This window comes from Lissotriton vulgaris, chromosome 1_1 (assembly GCF_964263255.1).
Source record: "Lissotriton vulgaris chromosome 1_1, aLisVul1.2, whole genome shotgun sequence".
Taxonomy (NCBI): domain Eukaryota; kingdom Metazoa; phylum Chordata; class Amphibia; order Caudata; family Salamandridae; genus Lissotriton; species Lissotriton vulgaris.
In genome coordinates this window covers 1,882,868,639-1,882,888,255 of record NC_141685.1, presented here as the reverse complement: position 1 = coordinate 1,882,888,255, position 19,617 = coordinate 1,882,868,639, and the positions used below count along the sequence as shown (strand labels likewise).

The 19,617-nt window shown below is 41.6% G+C and overlaps 1 protein-coding gene across 1 annotated transcript in view; it reads left to right on the top strand.

The window, feature by feature from the left end:
* The window catches only part of ANKRD26 (ankyrin repeat domain 26), a 969,942-nt gene that overhangs the window by 173,303 nt on the left and 777,022 nt on the right, over positions 1-19,617 (top strand). Inside the window, exons 5-6 of the mRNA XM_086919420.1 lie at positions 9,787-9,924; positions 12,071-12,231. Coding sequence (XP_086775546.1) covers positions 9,787-9,924; positions 12,071-12,231 — 299 coding nt within the window. The remainder of the gene's footprint in view (positions 1-9,786; positions 9,925-12,070; positions 12,232-19,617) is intronic.

Genomic DNA, 19,617 nt, shown 5'->3' with positions numbered 1-19,617 from the left:
CATTTTGATGCCAAAAAGCAGTGTGTATGAGGTCCACCCACCCAGAGACCTACTAGGGAAATAATTAAGTGCATGTTGAACGCTATAAAGATGGGCCAGCCAGTTCCTGCCAGTACCTAAAACTCTAGCTGTCAAGGATTGCTTTAAGTCACGGTTAATTCGCTCCACAACATTATTACCCTCAGGTCTGTATGGAGATGAAAATTTGACTTGGACCCCCAATGAACGCAAGGCATCCTTGTACGCCTTAGAGGCGAACGCTGGACCCTGGTCCGAATGAAAGGTACCACATGCAAAAATTCCCACATAGACACGCAAATCCCTTATGACAGTTCAGGAATCCCCACTCCTTTGTGGCCAGACCCAAACAAAGCGTGTGCACGAATCCACTGCAACTAAGATGTACTTATATCCAGTATCTGAGGAGAAAGGACCACAGTGATCTAAATAAACACAGCTAAGTGGTTTATTAGATATGCACAACTGTGTCTGGGACGGGCGTGCAGCAGTGGAAAGTTTTATCTGCTGGCAAATGTCACAATGAAGGACATAATCACACATTTGTTTGTACAATCCGCACCACCAGTAACGCTGTTGTAGAAGAGATACTGTCGCAGATACGCTGGCATGGGCCGAGGCCATTCCCTCGTGAGCGGCAGTTATCTAGGATGACCTGCGGTCCGTGTTGGGAATCAATTTGTCACCAACGTCGTTAATTCTCACATAGGAAACTTTATCAGGACTTAAATGAAAAGAGTATCTGGAAGGGAAATCTGTAGAGTAATTATTTCCCTTCTCTGTTGCAGCAATGGCTGCCAATATGTCATCATCAATCTTACTGTTGGAACGTGTAACTGCTGCTACTACATATGTTGCCACTGCTGTCTTTGCTGCTTCGTCAGCAAGACTGTTACTAACAGCGTGTACCCCTAAGAGCTGATAACCAAGAGTATGAATTACAAACATGAGTGGCAGCCTTTCTTTAAGCTCAGCCACTCGAACCCAAAGCATTTTGTGTTTGATTGTGCTGCCTTTGGAATCACAAAATTCATTTTTAGTCCAAAAGAATAAATTGTCATTGTAAGACTGAACACAGTAGTAAGAGTCCCTCCCAATAAGAGTAGTCACACAAGGGTCAGCATGCTACTGTGCAAGCACCAGAGCACGTAGCTCCTCCAATTGGGCGGTACAGTCCCCTAATGTCTGTGTATGCACCATTGTACCCGCCGAATAAGCATGCTTTGATTTTGTCGCCGGTTGCGCCGATCCGTCAGTGTAAATGATGCAATGGAAATCCTCCAGCGGGCGCATGGTCAGAGGAGCCGGATGAACAAATTCATACTGCAAGTACTCCCGAGTTTGCAAAGAGGAATCAAAAATGAACGTGACATCTGGAGACGTCAAGGAAGTTGCCCATTGTATCCACCGAGGATGCAAAGCTTTTGAATTTGGTACACTGGCTTTCGTCACTGCCTCCAAGGCAGGATACGGTGTAACAACCAACATCCGTTTCCCCTGCGACCGCGCACGTTCCATTAGAATCGCCATCTGCACTGCAGTCAAAACTTTTTCTACACAGGATAATCGCATTTCAGCCGAAGTGTACAAGTGTGGTATGTAAGCAATAGGTACTGTGTCACCCTCATTAAAAGTCAGGTATGTGAAACCCACCGCCCCAGGCACAGTTCTTATTACCAGGTTGGTGTGGTTATCACAAGTCAGTAAGAATTTAGATTCTAGAAGATCGGCCTGCAAAGATTGCAAGATGGCTGAATGTTCAGGCATCCATCAAGATTTGGTGAAAGTAGGTTGTATCAAAGCATAAAGAGACTTGATACGCTGGGCATGTTCGGGAATGTAAGTACGCCCGAAATTCAGAAAACCCAGCAAAGATTGTAGTTTTTTCAGGTTTGTAGGAGCGCGCAACTGTGCGCATTTCTCCAGGAAGTGAGGTGCTAAACCACGACCTTCATTGTTGAGCTCATAGCCCAGGAACAACACTGTATACTCTGCAATGTGTGACTTTGCATAGTTAAATTTGTAACCGAAGTCCGCACACATACAAATGATGCGGTCAAAGCGACACAGATGCAGCCATAATTTGTCGTATGTGAGATAAATGTCATCAACATACGAGCATGCATCAGGGTCGAGTCTCTCCAAAAGAGAGACTATACGAGTGGCTGGACTGTTCTTATAGCCCATTGCGAGCCTTGTGAACTGTTTTTGTTTGCCGCCACAGGTGAAAGCTGTCCATTGACTACTAATTGAGGACAGGTTATGGCTAAAAAAGTCATTGGATATGTCAAGTGTGGTCTTAAACCTTTTACGCACGAGACTATCCACAAGGGCAGAACTGTGAATATTCTGTACCGCGCAACTTCGACAATGAGAATTTAAGTGCCGGTAATCCAATACCAAACGGTACGAGCAATCAGGCTTGGTCACAGTAAAAAGAGGTTTAGTCATCGGAGGCACACATGTTTCAATCACACCTTGATGTTCCAATTGGTCAAGGATTTCCGCCACGGGAACTTTCGCTTCACGTCGCATGGGATATTGGGGTTGAGGCTGTGGCATAGACCGCAATGGTATCTCATGTCTAGGGGAAAACTTGTCCCATCCACATTGAGTACGGTACAAAGCCGGTGCAAGCACATTAGCCCACTCTTCTGCAAAATTCAGTGCCTGCTCTTTCGGCACAGTGTGTGCGAAATTAGGGAGGATCACCTTCTTCCCTCGCAGAGCGGCCAGAACGAAGGGTGGAGGCCAGTCGGCCTCCGCCAACAATATGTCATAAGTAGAGGTCAGATTTTCCCAAAATATTCCCTTTATAGTATGCTGTATGTCACCTTCAATTAAAATGACTATGTCATAGTCTGTCAGGGGGAGCCACTCTGGTGTCAGCCGTCTCAACAGCAACAAACGTATCAGTTGCCCTTGCCTTCAGATACGGGCGCAATGCTTCCCGCACTACTGTAATTTCTGCCTCGCTGTCTAGAAGTGTCAGCGCCCATGTCAGGTTCCGAAGCTGTGTTCTCACTATCCGTGGCATACCTCGCTGTTAAAGCAGCAACTTTCTTCTTTGAAACTGGGGCCATTGCCGCGGAAAGTTGTCTTGCTTGCCTTTACCTTCCATCTGGAAGGGCTGCTCACTGCTTTATTGGGCATCCGACTTCTGCCGCGCTCTCCTCCACCAGTTGGTGAGACCGATGTATCCTGCAAAGAGCGAGGAGAACGTTGATCAGGAACCTGAAAACGATCAGGTGACTTAATATTAGCTCGGTCGCTCAAATCATATGTGCGCTCAGTAGACACGGGTATTGGAGATGCAGGAAGTGACCTCTGTTTCTGTTGCTGTTTTCCCTGTTTTTTATTATTATTCCAATTCTGCTTTGAAAAATTGGGGCGTTTACTTTATTAGAATTTGCTACCTGCGTTTTCTTCTGTGCTGCTGTTTTAGCAAAAGGCTTAACACCCAAACTATTGCGGCCAATGGTCTTATAAGCCTCCGCAATGATTTTCGGTAACTGCCGGAGTTTATCGGCATCTGGGACATCGCGTAAAGCATTAGACACCTGGAAGTTCACCGCATCTCCCTTAACATTAGCAAGGACGAGATCAGAAACCACCTCAAACACCCCAACGAGTCTCATTCCCAATTCAACAGCCGCCTCCGCTCCGTGTTCATCCTGTACACGGTTAATGACGGAGGGTAGGACAGCCGTGGACGGAGTTCCGAAGCACCTAGCATAGACTGCCGCAAAAATCTTACCCCAGGTTTCTCAATTGGGAACCTCTGGTAACAAGTCTTTCTGCAAACTAATGGTCAGAATCCTGTGTTTTTCAACAGGAGACGTGTCAGGAAATACCGCTTCCAGTTGGTCACATTTCTTAGCAAGCCAAAAAGCAATTTGTTCCTTATCTTGAGGGGGCTCGCCCATAACCACATTCACCATGACTGGATTCATTTTCATCCCGGCCGGTCCAACTGGTTGCGCCGCAGCGCCAGGTGCCCCCACCTGGACGTTGTGTGAAACATATTGCACTAAAGCCTGGTGCTCTCCAACCAAGGAGGTGTAGAGCACACGTAAATCAACTATAGTGACTTGCTGATAACGCTGATGCGGTCTGTAACTAGCGAAAACCGGCCACCTGGTCCCGGGAATAGACAAAGGGCCAAACTAAACCGCTGTTACTGATTGTGGAAGGGCACCATCAAACCAAACTCGATGCAGCCAGGCAGTAATAGGAATCTTTAGTGTCCTATATGGGGTGTAGGCTAAAGGAATGGCAGTGGGAGAATAAATGTAAAACATATTACTAGCTGCAATAACTCCTTGAAAGGTAACCCATGAGTAGAAGAGATCAAACGGGTACGCAGCTTCAGCACTCACCACAAAAACAACCGCCATGCCTTCCAAGGTGACGCCATACGTCTGCAAATGATTGCGGACAGCCACCCTACTATGCGGTGGGATATCAGAGTCGGCCATAAGGACACAGTAGAGAAAAAGAGTACCACGAAAAACAATTGTAGAACAATTGGGTAGTAACTAGAAATATGAACCTTTTTAAATTCTCAATCTTGAAAAAAAAACTATGTAAATATAGGTAGGTTTATCAGTCACCACCGTCAACCGGAAACAGTAATGAGGGTGTCAATAGAAGCACTACTCGAGAGTCTCAAAATAAGACCACATAGTTAGGTGCGCCATGTTGCGGGGATTCTGCTCATACACAGAACTGTGCACAGAGACCCAGGACCTCAGTGAATTGTGGTGTACCAAAAAACTCACCTCAGTACCTAGAGCCCCTAACCGACTAGCATCAGTGTCTCATTAGCTCTTCGTCCTATAGCTAAGTTACCAATGATTAGACAGCCCAGAACATACGACTTAGGTCACTCTCAGGAATGGTGGGAATCAAGAACACTCTTTCGTTTGTTATTTTCATACTAGTCCACAATGTGAGTAAATAGAGACACAGAAAAGTTTAAAATGTTTATTTTAACGACGTGCTCTAAGATGAAGTATTTTTGCTAACATAAGCAGGCATATGATTAAAAATAATACGATCAACATTGTTACAATTCCATAAAACACAAAAGGAGAAATCCTATTATAATGTTAGTGGAAACAGGACCTATAGTGCCTCGTAGTACCACCCTCCCTTTCTAGGAACTAGTTTTTTAAAATAATAGAAGGTCTCTTAGGCTTGAATGGGGAACCCCATACCTCCAAGATCAGTAGAGATGAATCCCATCAGGATCTGCAAAAGCTCTCTCTCTCTGGAAAAGGATGTTCTCCAAGTGTGTTAATCATACATGCAGTGCAAAAATAAAGGCACTAGAATTTCAGTTAGCTGCAGCTGCGTGCATGTTTTGTCTAGAGCATGGGTCGATCAGCCTGAATAACAGCTAACATTGTTATGATAACCTTGGAGACTTCAGCACTCACTTTGCAGACTAAGGTCGCGATGTAAGTCTAGGCATGTTAAAAACAAGCCATTCTCATGAGAAGAAAACCACGCAGCCTAACTTACAACAACAGTTACCTGCAGTGTTGTGTGCAAAAGCAACAAAAAGGTAAAATGGCGTTTTAACTTCTAATAAGCCTATGCTAACATAGCAATGTGCGCAAACAGGGCACTGTCTTCACTACACATATTCTAATGATCGTCTTTGTTGAGAGCAAGGGCCTTCAGTATTCATGTGATCTGTCGTACACATTTAGTGCTGTCCAGAACAGTTTTCCCTTCCAAATACAATGCTATACTAAAATAACCTCTCGCTGTGGTCTTACCAACAATAGGGAGTGGTCAGGCCCATGTACATTGATGCCTGGCATAGTTGTGCGTACCTCCATCAGCTTTGCCCTATTATACAATATTCAAACAATACAATAAGAATAGAATAAGCCATTTAAAAATAAAAGAAAAATAAGAAACCTAAATAAAAGAAAAAAGAACAGAACTCAAGAGATTTTATCCATAACAACATAAAATAAACCTACTACAACAACTACATACCAACTGCCAGGTGCCTGCTTTCTGTGTAAGCGATAATAGGTTATCAATCAACGCTATTGTAAAGTGGAGGGGTACGGGGGAGGGGGGAAGAAGGGAGCAATGGAGTATGTACAATTGTTTCCGCTAATTTCAGAATCTGTCGAAGCAGTATGCGGTGCTTGTTCGGGTGTATGTCCTGTTTCCCATGCCTTTGCAATATCTGCCCATGGTTCTGCTAGCGGTTTACGACGCTTAGTGATCCTATCTTCCCTAAGCAGCACCCTTGCCTTTGCTCTAGTCCAGCTAAAGACATCTGCCTCCCAGGTAACCACTAGTGGTGAGTGTTTCGACTTCCAACCAAGGGCTATCCTCCTCGTGGCCAAAAGAAAAGCCAAATCTATGAACCTATGACCCAGTCTTTGAGATTTGGGTCTCTGTAATAGGCCCAGAAGACAAATCTCTGGAGAGCACTGCAGATCGCGAGACAGCACTCCATTGACTATGCCCACAATCTTGGTCCAGTAATCCGTGAGCCGTGGACAAGAACAAACCATATGGTCGAAGTCTTGGTCGTCCCTGCTATATACCACATTCAGTCGATGCGGGGTAAGGTACGTTCTGTGGAGTATATTGAATTGTAGAAGTTTAAAAGCTGTATTCCTCGATAACTTTTTCGGGCCACCCGGACCCTTCTGCCATTCTTTTTCAGTCAGATGTCTATTTAGTGTATCTTCCCATCTCTCCAAAAGATGCGGTGGTGTTTGCGGCATCATGTCCATTATCGCTTGGTAAAGCCATCTCACCAGGTCTCCTGCCGAACCCAAAGTCACCAGCGCCTCTACGGTCGGATGGACATCGGTTCCCTTACGTCTGTCCCCCATAATTCCGCCTCCGCTCCTCATATTTTATGGTAATTAAAAAATTGCCCCAACGGTAACTCATGATATTCCAGGAAGTCGTCAAGTGGCAGTAATTTGTTAACAGTCACCAATCTTCTGTACTCCAGCATGTGAGGTAGGGACCCATTCCCGCTTGGGGGATTCCCACGAGAGGGAGACTTGGCGCATAGAGTGGTCTTCTCCTTGAGCGAGCTGTGCATCTGTCCCAGCACTTCACTGCCAACGAGAGTAACCCCCCCATATGCTGAATCTTATGGCAATGGTTTAGTATCCTAGGGAGCAACCCGGTGCGTACTGCACCAGCAGGGAACAATAACGTGCCCACCTCTCTCCCGGCTAGCCATCTGGCCTGCCACTGAAGTTGACCCGCCAGGTAATAAGCTTCAATATCGGGAGCCCCCAATCCACCTCCCTCAAGTGGGAGTCGCAAGGTCTGTAATGACACTCTATTACGGCCGCCATCCACACTAAGTCCCTTAATAACTCGTCCAAAGCTATGAACCAACTATTAGGTATCACCACTGGTACGCTGAAAAAGTACTATAACAGGCAAGGTAATACTACCATTTTGGACAGCGCCACTCTAGCCATAACTGGTAGTTTGAGAGTGCGCCAAAAGGTCACCTGTCTCCGAAGCGCTCTCGGGGCTCCTCTGAGATTACCTTCAAACAAATCGACCGGAGTGTGGTAGATGTGAATCCCTAGATATTTAAAGAAGATTGGTGCCTAGTCCAAAGTAGGCGGGAGGGTCAAAGGTCTAAGAATGGTGGAGTGTAACGGGAACGCAAAGGTTTTTTCCCATTTACTTGCAAACCTGAGAAATCTACGAATTCTTCTAATATACCTAGTACTATGTGGATGGATCCCACTAGCCCCATACCGCAGGTATATTAACACATCATCCGCGTATAGTGATATGAAATGTTCAGTCCCATCAAGGGACATCCCTAGTCTCCCACTCTCTCTTCTGACTTTTTCCGCCAGTGGCTCCATCGCTAGGGCGAAAATCAGTGGCGACAAGGGGCATTCCTGCATGGTACCTCAATGGATGGGATAGGGTGCCGACACCATGCTTCCTGTGCGCACACGGGCCTGAGGGTTTTTGTACAAAAAGCAGATCCCATTGTAGCCATCCATCTCCCATCTGCATCTTCCCCATTACGGCTAATAAAAACATCCCAGCGCAGGGTGTCGAATCTTTGCTGATATTCATAAACATTGAATATCTTAGTCTTCCCTTGCAGGATCCAAAAACTAATTTTCCACAAGGAAAATATCTTCTATATAGAAACACCACATACATATACCTTAAAAGGAATTTTAGATCATTTTAAGACCTAAAACGCTGACATAAATGTTAGAAAAACGTAAGAATTAAAAATTCCATTCTCGCTACTTTTGAAAACTTAGGAAAAATGAAAGAATAATGCCTGCATATTCATAACTATCCTGAAGGCTAAACATAGAGGGATAAACCGAGCTGTGCCTTTAAGGTTGCTGGTTGACCTAGGTTTCTCAAAAGATGCTTTTTTCATCGAGTTGGTGTCAAGTTAATCTTTAAGCACTCCTGTGTCATCATGTAGGGGCACTGGCTCTGCCCAATTTTTCAAGTTTTATTGTTTTTTTTCTTTAAAACATTTAGATACTTTATCTGTGCTATTTTTTAACACAGACATGTGTGTTTTGTTTCAGTTTAGGTTTTTAGTTCTTCGGGCGCATGTCTTCATTATTTGTCAAATGTCCCAAATGAGGGAAGAAAACAGTCTGAGGTAGATACTTGTGATCTCTGCATTCTGTAAGCACATCACTGTGTCCACACTTACTTTACATGTTGAGAAGAACTTTAGGGACTGTTTAGGGAGGAAAGTCAGAGTTAAGGAGCCTACAAAACCTCTTGCTTCTGCCCTAACATCTGCATGGAAGGTTAATGAACCTACTGGAGCTTCTACCTACACCTCAAAGTTCTCCCTGGTTGCATGCAGATGTCTCCAGGAACATGGACAGGAAACATGAGGCATGGCTTTTTCACCTGTTAGCATTCAAAACGATTTTTATTTGAATAGTTCCTCCCTAAGTGGGTGTGGCTCTTCGAGTGGCGTCAGCCAGGAAATCTGGTAGTTGTAGTCCCACAGGTAAAATTATTGTTTCCCTTGAGTAGGTTTCATGCCAGCATGCAATGATGTCATTATACATAGGGTTCCCACTGTACCACAAACACACACTCCCTAATCTCGCCATCATATTTCCACTTTCCGTTACTGTGCTATTCTCTTGACCTTTTGTCTTTTAACTAATATTTTGAAGCAATTTTTTCTTCCGTTTGTTCTATTGATCGCTTAGCTGTTGCATAGTCATGTCTGTTTCTGAGCAGACACCTTCTGTTTCATGAATGCACTCATTATAAGAAAACAAGCGTGCAGTGAGCTAGTGAAAATAGAGCTTTTTGTTTGTCAAGACAGTCCTAATATTTTTTTCTGATGCTTTATTTCATGAAAATATCTGAAGCGCTCGAGCCAGAGATAAAAAGCTAAATTCGTTTCATGTTAATGCACACAAAAGATGTATGTACCATGACAAATGACGATTTCAAAACAGCTTTGTAGCTCTACAGTAACTCTAGGTAAGTGCAATATACTATCACCTGTTAAACAACAAAACATTGATGGCTTTGGGTAAAACACAACCTACGAGGATGAAGTGGACCACCACATTTATTTGATTTTCACCCCTTCCCTCTTCACTGGGAAGCATGAAGCTTGGGGTGTCCAGTATACATTTCCCTGTGGGACTATTTATCACATAGTAGTAAAAACCAAGAGCAAATCAGAAGTAATAGAATCGAAAGTGTGTATAATGCAATTTATTTTCCTCTTTTCAGAACACCTCTCATGATTGCTGCTAGCAGTGGTCAGATTGGTTTAGTGAAACTGTTAGTTCAGAATGATGCAGACACCTTTCTCAAAGATGATACAGGATGGACTTGTGAGGATCACGCTTTTAAAAATGGACATCATGCGTAAGTATTTTTATAGTCGTTTTTAAGTAAATTGCATATAATTGCATTCTTTAACATTCTTTAAATGTCTGTATTTAACATTTTAATCTACACCTGTGCACACATGCTTCAACACTCTGCAACGTAGCTTTGTTTTTTTAATTCATTTTTTTTAGGATTTGATTTGACTTATGCATTTGTTTTGTCAGTAGAAACAAATTGTGTATATGTTTCCTCTTAAGATAATTGTATTTACACTTTCTGAAATTTACCACTACTTTGTTTGATACAGATTGTGCACATTTACTAAAGGTAACTTCAAACACAGTGGTCCAATTGCCTTACGCTGTTGCACATCTTGGTTGATGCCAATTTAGATATTTTTGTATACATTCAACTTATCAAATTTGCCTTTGTTTAGGGGTTTAATCATGAGATTCTTTTTCATTTTGATATTTATAATCTGTATTTCTGCCATATTTGTATAGCTACTGACTGTTTTGTTGACTGCTAATATTGCATTAGCCATTAGATTAATAAGATGTCACATTAACCGATGAGTTACTTAACTGTTTTTTTAATAACTAATATCTGATCAATGATAGGCCACCTGCAAATGTTTGTACTGATTTGTACTCTTTTCGAACACAATTGAACTGTATAGGGGTTTTTCTGTGCTCTGGAAATTGCAATCTAAGACTACTGAAGTCTATGTAGCCTATATACCAGCTTTTACCTAGTTTGGAAAATAGTTTTAAGAAGGTAAGACAGCTGTTTGTGGCTCATTGTTAAGAAATTAGAGAAAACGATTTCAACATGAGGTACCTCCGTGCGCATCGCTCCATGTATCCAATCATGTTATCAGAGAGAAATACTTTATTTGTTGATTAATAAAAATCATTACAAACTAGATTAAAAAAACTCTTTGGGTTGTGACAGAAACATGTCTAACTGGAATCACATCTTTATTTGACAAAGCACATTGATTTCATTGTCTTGAGGATAACATCAAGATACATTGTAAAGTGCATTTGTGTAGTGTCTTACATCTAGCAGAGATAATGAAAGAACTCCTAGTTATTCCAATTCGATCGGTCTAATATCATGTTATCAAAAAGCCATACGCCCTCGCTTGGTTCCTGCCTTAAATCCATGCCTGTTTTTCATGGCTTCTGTCTCTCTGACTGAAATCTGCAGGATAATCATGTGAAAATGGAATTCAAAATTCTGTAGTAAGTAATATTTCATACTCAAGGGCAATCTGGTGGTAATAACCTGTTTCAGTGAAGACTTGATCCACAGTGGCCATCTTCTTTTGGATATTCACTATTCCAGTGTACAACTATAAACCTGTTAATTTATAGAAGACCGCCTTGTGATAAAGTTACTTATCTGTCACATTACTTCTAAACTGTGGTTATCCACTGTATCTATCATCTGTACATCTCTCATACTATCCTATCCATCTCCCTTTCTGTCTTATTTGCTTCAGTGGCAAGTACCAAATGGCATTTGTTTTTTAATGACCAAGGGTGTAAATTAAATAGTAGGCGGTGCAATGTAAGAAAATGACTGTTGTTTGAAAAGGATCATATGTGCTCTTATTAGAACTGGAAATGTTTGTGTGGCTCACAAACTTAGATGCAGAATTGAAACTTTGGATCTCTTTAATTTTCATAACATTTAATTGACATGGTGTGCTAATGCAACAAGTGAGTGGCTGAATAGAGATGCGTTACTGAGAACCACCAATCATAGACATTTTACCATGTCTTCAACTGCAATAGAAGTTAAACAAAAGAGGTGGGGCTTTATGCCACAGAGAATAGTACCACAAGGAACACTCTCAATAATTTACAGTAGATTAAGTAAGACTATATACCTGCAGGAGTGGAATCTGCTAAGTGCTAAAATAAATGCTGCTGCCTGTTTTGCAAAAAATAAAATCTGATAAAGAATTGTGGATTTACTAACTTGTGTGCTGTTTCATTTTATAACAGTTATGCTATTTCTTAACTAGTAAAACGATGATAACGGTACTCAAATGCTAAACATTATTATTTTTGTGTTGTTTTTTGAAGAAATAGTTAAGGAATTATGGACATGTGAAACAAAATTGTAACTCCAATCCTGGAATTCTTTTTTTTTTTTTTATTCTTTCATACAGATGCTCTCATCTAATAATTGAGCATAGAGCAAAGCAAAACCAAATATCCTCATCACCATACCAAGTGGCAAGTAAGATAAAAGGCGTGTCTATGTTTAGCAGTCCAGACAAAGTAATTGAAAGTGGATTTCAGTTGGGTGGACCTGCATTAGATAGAGATGGTAAGTGCAAATTGTTGGACATGTTGTGCTTACCAAGAACATCTGAAAGTCCAGTGTCATACATATGCCAATAATTGCTATCCCACTACATATTTTGATGCTGTTGTATAATCCCGTTTCAAGCATTGTGTGCAAATGAATTATATTACCGTTACTGTTTTGTTTCAAAAAGCACTTTGATTTTGTGATTTTTGCTGTAAATAGTAAGTCAAATGTAAAAGTATTAATAAAAAAAAATAAACAGAAGAAACTTAAATCTTTAATGAAGTGGGTGTTTAGAATGTCTAGCGATCCAGATATGTATTGCTTGGTATTCAAAAAGTAACTTCTTGGTTACTATGGGTCTTCTACGATGCTTGATGGCCAACTTCCAACATACCTAGGCTTAGTTAACCTGCAATCATTTTCATTCCTCTTAATGGTAAGGCAACTAAACCTCCACAACATTCACAAACATTTTTCATTAATACATTCGAATGCTCAACACTAAGAAAATGACATAAGTTGAGAAAATGCCTGTTTTTTGTAGTATGGAAGCTCATTGAATGTTTAAATACCAACTACAACGCCACCTATTGCATTTTTAAAGATGCAAGTCTTTTTTCGGGTTGCTTCGATGAGGTTTAAATATCTGAAGAATGACTACATCTAGCTGCCTCTACCACTGCCCATGTTTGGTTTTTCGTTCACATTAGAGTCCACCTTAACTTATTTTTCTCCAAATTGTTAAGTTATTTTACTTGGATCTTTTCAGGAAAATATGAACAATTCCTGTAAAAAACAATGTAGATGTACAGTACACAAATGTAAATCAACTTGGTTAAAAACAAAATGGACCAGTTTACCAAAAGCACATTTACTGTATCATTTTCCAAATATGTATCACACTTCGTATACACGAGTGTCCTAATTCTCAGATTGGATCTTCATGCAAGAGAATGTCTGGAGCTACAGCACAACTTATGTAGGGCGCACTCACTGCCTTCATACTCAATGACCACTTCGTAGAAGCAACTGAGTCTGCTCACACCAGCCAGCAGATTATTGGCACTTTACGCTTGTGGTTGTGTCAGAGAATGTACACCGATGGCCTTTACACTGCCCGTCCAGTAAAATTAAATGGATTACTCTCCTATCCATATGTCAATGGCTATGCCCTAAATTGTATACAGCAGGCGTACAGTTCATTCAGAGGTCATGTTTGTTTCCTGGTTGCTTTATGCTCTGTGAAGGAAAGAATCATACGGATCTAACCTTGCCATACCATTGACGCCTAACAAGATCATCAGTATTGCAGTTGTGCTACATACATGTGCACACTTCCGTTTACCCACATTCAGCACTTCTTCTACAGTGGTTTGATAATTTAAGTAGCCTAATAAGTACAAATCTTACTCCACTTAAATTAAACTGAACTAACTGTTGCCCAGTCTACAACCAACTATTTCTGCTTAACTAATTATATAACTCACTTATTTATAATGTATGCGGCAAAACAGTTAAAAGTTTACGTTTGCTAAAGATTTATTCAACTTTTCTTGTTAATGTACTCACAGTAAGGCTTAACTGGTTGAATATTTTACAAGAATAATTTCCATAGATGTTGTTTTTTTGTTTGTTTTGGTTTAACATCATTTACTTTCTGATTTGTTTCATCTGTCCCTTCATGCATATCCCCATATGGATGTAGAACTTCAACAATCTCCTAAACAGACATCTAGCGCAAGAAATTCAGGGAAAGGTACTCTGAAACTAAATTAAAATATGATGCACCAAACGTATTATTTTTACACAAGTGGCTTCCTAGCATATTATTTTGTATTGTTTATTGTGCTGTGTTTTGCTTTAGTGTATTTTCAGAAACATACCCATAACGTGCTTGGAATTTTGTGTGGTGTGTTTGAATTCGAATTACGACGCAACACCACAAACCTGTAAAGATAATTCTTTTTGAAAAATAACTTTTACAATCTATTGTGACCTGCACATGCCTTCTTTCCTTAGGGCAGAAGTCCTTCAGATTTTAAGCTGCAAATATTTTTGTGCTGTACCATTAATGCGTATCTTTTGCTTACATTTTTTAATTTGAACACAAATATGACCTTTTAATAGGCAGCTACTTAGTATTTCTAACTTGTAGACAGATTGGTAATAAATCATATCAGTATCACAATTAAACATTTAATTCCATAGCAATATTTATCTTATTTGAATGGATTTTGTTACACTTAGAATGCAAAGGTGTGTTTCCACTTATTTTAATTTGCTTTTTCTGTTTGTGGATAGCATAGTTTTAAGTGGGACCAATTCTAATGAGACTACTGTTATTAAATTTGAATCCCTAATTGTGTGAACAAAAACAAGTATTTGTGTTACTTTTGTATAAGATTACCACTTAGATGTATTTTTGTCTGGTTTACTTCTATTTACTTTCCCCTTTTTAAAATATCATCTTTTCATATTTGGTTGGTTCTTTTGTGTGATTGTTTTTGCTGGGCATGCTCTGTGTGTAAATTAGTTTGTACAGGAGATTTGCTTAGCCATGAATACAAACTGAGCAGGATTTGGGAGAGGATGACCCTTGAACGTTAACTCACTTTTCAGTTGAAAACAAGTTTTCTGATTTAGAGCGGTCATCAAAATTTTCATTGTTGTTTAAAGTTGTTCAGCACCTACCTTCCCCTAGTTAGCCTGTAATCATGGCTTTAATAGCATTCCGACAGATCTACTATCAACACTTGCACTAGGCCTCCACTGGACTTCCTCATCTCTACTGAAAGCAAACTAGAAAAATCGAGCATTAAAATTGTTTTGTAAACTGGTATGTAGAGCACACGGGTGTTCCGTCTCCTCAGCTTACACTTGGGATGTTCAGGCTCGTTACGGGAGCAGGTGTGTGTGTTATTAGGGCCTCCATTCTATTTCCCCTTGATCATTTTGAGATGAGAATTAGTAGTCTAATTGGGTCACATAACAAATTCTCTCTTAAGTACACTGTTTAGTGTAGTGGATTATTAGGCAAGTAAAACTCCCGCAATTGGAATATTTCTGTCAGTTTCAGTGTCTAAAGTTGTGAATTAATCACATAGTTCCCCCTAATATAAATAATATAACAATAAATGCACAACTTCTCTGCCAGGAAATAGGTCTTCAAAGACTGCAGGTTCTGTATTGTATAGACTCCTGCTTGGGTTCCTCAGCTAAGCTGCCACCTGCCCCCGGTGCAAAATCACACCAATGTGTTTAATTACTTAATTAATCACTTGTAAAGCACACAGTTACGTACTAAATTCCATGACTTTACATCGTGTACATTTCATGATTGACCTTCTCTATCTTGCCAGTGAAGAGTGACATGTTTCAATGTTTCCTCAATTTCCTTTCAATCAAAGAGGTTCTGTTTAGTCTAGGCAGACAGTAATTCGTGCATTTAAGTTTTCAAACCGCATAGAGTACAGATGTTCTCGCTTTGAAGTAACCCTGAGATTGATGCCTGTAAGCACTCAGCTATCCTTGACCAGAGTTGTATCTTGGTTTCTTATTCAGTTTTTAGCAACCATGCTAGGGTACCACCAGGTCTTGCCTTCATCCCAAACGTCTGGACCAGCAAGGTGACCTCCCTGTCTTGGATTTCCCTTATCATTCTGAGCTTCTACTTAATTTCAACTAGATTAGCCTTGTGTTTGATGCTCTGGTAGGTTTCCAAGGCTCTCTGCTAGAAACGCTCTAGTAAACGTACTCTTCTTGGCCTTGAGTTCACATATCTATACAGATGCCCCTGATGTAAACTTTGAAAGGCTATTTGGCGACCGATCCTTTGTTAATTTCAATATGCATGCAGATTAGTTCCTGTATTTCTTTAAGCAGTTCTGAATTTGTCAGTGCAGAGCATTTAGTCTACCCAGGCCCACGTTAAGGCCACCTGCACAAGAAATTCTGAGTTGCCGTATAGAGTACTTCGCAGTATTGCAGCACTTTCAAAAATGTACGTTAACCCAATGATGTAAGTGCCCCATCTGTTCAAGAAGGGGACTGATGTGCCACAGTGTGATCTGTGTACTTTTGTAGGGCAGGATGGAACTGTTGCTACATTTCCCACAAAAAGAATAGCGGTGAATGTCATTGTTCTTTTGGCATAAAAGCTGAATGCAGCAACATACCAACGTCTTGACACTGGACCAGCTGCAAGCAGCATGGCCCTGCCTCACTCTGGATAAGAGTTTTAAATGTAGTGGTTTTTGTAAATGACTCCTGGTATTTGTGAATTCCTGTAGAGATTTTACAAAATGAACCTACTATTTTTTATGAAGTAATGTACTATTTCTGAAGTCCATTTTTCTTTGCTCTCTTGCTGTGTTCATCAACACCAGGAGATACTGAAATTTGATTGCATAAATGGGAGTTTGGAGTAAGTTTATTTGGTAGCTCCCTGAGTTTACTGAAAGATGAAGGCTTTTCATTCCCTCTGCCTTGCCTAAGGTTGCCAGGGTTTTTAATCATAAATAATGGCAGAAGGCTCTTGTTGCTACCCCTTGCCCAAGGTGGAAAAGTGATGTTTTTGATAGATACTTCTAACCACAGATTACTTGCCTTGCGAATATTCCCCATGTGTCAGACTGGAACCTGAAAACTCTAAAGCTGTAGCCCTGCGCACTAATAGGTGGCACATTGTGGCTCCACAATGACCTTCCTGTGTTCCAGGAAGTAACAAATTGAGCCACATGTAAATGCAACCTATGGACTCTGACATCAGTTCCTTCCTTTCTGTGCCGTCAGACGTGGATCCAGAGTTCTGCTTCCTTCGTCTCTGATGAACTTTTCCTTAAATGTTTTTCAGAAGTTTTTTTCATTGTGCAAAATAAATTTCCCCTCTTAAAAGGACAGTGTTTAAACCTTGCAGGGACTGTTTGTAACAAATGTGTGTGACAGAACCCCCCTCTGGTTGGGCCTCTAGTCTTTGGGGTCTGGATATAACTCCAAACCTGTGATGACTTTGCCTAGATCAATCTGAAGGTCATACAAGATCGCAAAGGTCTACTTTGCAAAACAAACCAAGACTCCATGCTTTTCCCATTCGAAGGGTAGAGCAAGGTACTGTTCACAAGTCAGATCTTCGTCGCAGTGAAAGTCTTCAGGTAAGTCCAAAAAGACACTTAAGAATTCTAAGCAGGAATCCCTCCCCTCTCTCCATACTGAAACTTAAGAGAAGACGCAAGGGTGTCGGCATGCCACACAATCTCACTACCGATCTCCTAAGGAGCTGATTCCGAGATTGGTTTGAATGCACTCTGTCTTTCTGGGTCTGTCAGCAATGTCGCGGCAAATCAAGGCCTTTAGAGAGGCCATGCAGCACACTTTTTTCATACTTACTGGTTTATCTGACATGCCTCTGGCCACCAGGGTTCCTCAAGGGCCTCCATTAAGACTACCACAGGTGGATTTGCCTTTGGCACAGTGAGTGCCCCTCGAACGAGCTTCTGATTCTGCACTGGCTTCAGTGCCGAATTCAGTACCGGCGCAACAATCTGTCCCATTCACTTCAATTTCGATGCTGGCGCTGAAGGAGGATCTACAACCTATTATACTTTCTGAATCTGAACCAAGCTTATTTTGACCGTCGCTGAGGCCCCACCCTCATACCATAGCAGAGCCACGAGTTAAAGCCAGATTTTGGTGAATATAGGGATTAATTTGTCCCATAATGGGATGAGGAAAACTAGTACGAAGAGCTTCAGGATGCTAGTGGTCTGAACCCCATCCCAGACACTATTCATTTTGCCTCGTGGTCTAGCCATGGAAAAGGGCACATCATTTGCATTAGTGATCAGATGAGCTGCAGAGGCCCTTGAACTTCAGCTCCGAACTGTGGAGGCTAAAACAAATGTTCTTTTGGAGGTCCTTCAGTCTGTCCAGGCACCTACTGAACCTCTTATGCTATTTATTGAAGCCCTTATGGGTGAGCTTTTAGGGTCTATATCAAACCAATATTCTTTACCTCTGGTTAATAGACGAGTCACTCGTTGCCAGAGAATCCAGGCGACCTGACTTTTTTACATAGCATCTAACTCCGTCACCAGCAATGTCAAATCTTACCCCTTTCCTACTACCACTCCAGACCATGAATCTAAGCTTACGTGGGATTTATGGAAGCTCATATTTTCCTTCACCAATGTTGCCCTGAGCTTAGTTTTCCTCTTTGGGTGCTCTGTGGGACATGGCCGTTCAGATCTTACTGACCGTCTCTGATGACTTTCAGACATCTTTAGGCCAGACTATTCAGGAAGGGAGGGATGCGGCAAATTTTGTTATCCCATCTAGCACAGATATAACGGACTGCTTGGGCAGTTGGCACAATTGTGGTGCTTTGGCGCCATCCTTAGATGAGGACCACGGGCTTCTCAGGGGATGTTTAAGCATCTTTGATGGATATGCCATTTGATGAATTTCACCTCATAGGTTAGAAGGTGAACTCAGCCCTTGAACGGTTCAAAGAGAATCATACTACAGCTTGTTCATTGGGTCTCTCTACACCTGCCAGACAGTTTCCTCAACAATGTTGTCTCTTTGGTGCCTATGCCTGGGGTTTGGCATATAGATAATGCCAGGCGCCATCACCAGCTCAACTACCTCTTCAATCCTTTCGAGGTTGAGGCCATGGCTTCCAGAGACAATGCCCAGGGACAACGCACAGCTCAGTACTCCACCACTCTTGCAACAGCCTCTTAGCTCCTTAAGTGTTTTAATTTGAAATGCACAGCTACCCCATATGATGGGGGAGCTTCCATTTTCTTCAAGGCTGCCAAGACATCAGTTCCGACACATAGATCCTCCAAATTGTCCAACAAGGCTCTACCCTTCAATGTCTTTGTATCTCAATGCACCTTCTATAACTATCAAGATGGCTGACAGAGGATCACATGTCCATTTTCCAGCAGGATGTGTAGGTCCTTTTGGCCATAGTTGCCATAGAGAGGGTTCCAGCATGGGAAGTAGCAACTGGTGCTATTCCTGTTATTTCCTTGTGCCAAAAAAGGACAGAGGACTCCATATTATTTTAGACCTTCGTCTTTCCAAGTGCCTTCTTGCAAAAGAACTCATTCAAAATACTCCTGCCGGTCCAAGTTTTATCTGCTTTGGATCACAGACACTCAATGGTAGCATCTGACTTGCAGGAGGCCTATTTCCTTATTCCTGCCGTGGAGGCCCATAAAGGCTAGCTGTGGTTCACAGAAGACCAAAAGCATTTTCAGTTTGCACTGATCCCTTTTGGCCTCACCAGTTCCCCTCAGTGTTCACAAAAGTGATGTGGTTGCTGCCCTTCAGAGATCTCGGAGTTGCATTCTTCCCTTACCTATACAGCTGGCTGTTGAATGAAGGCCCCCGGGC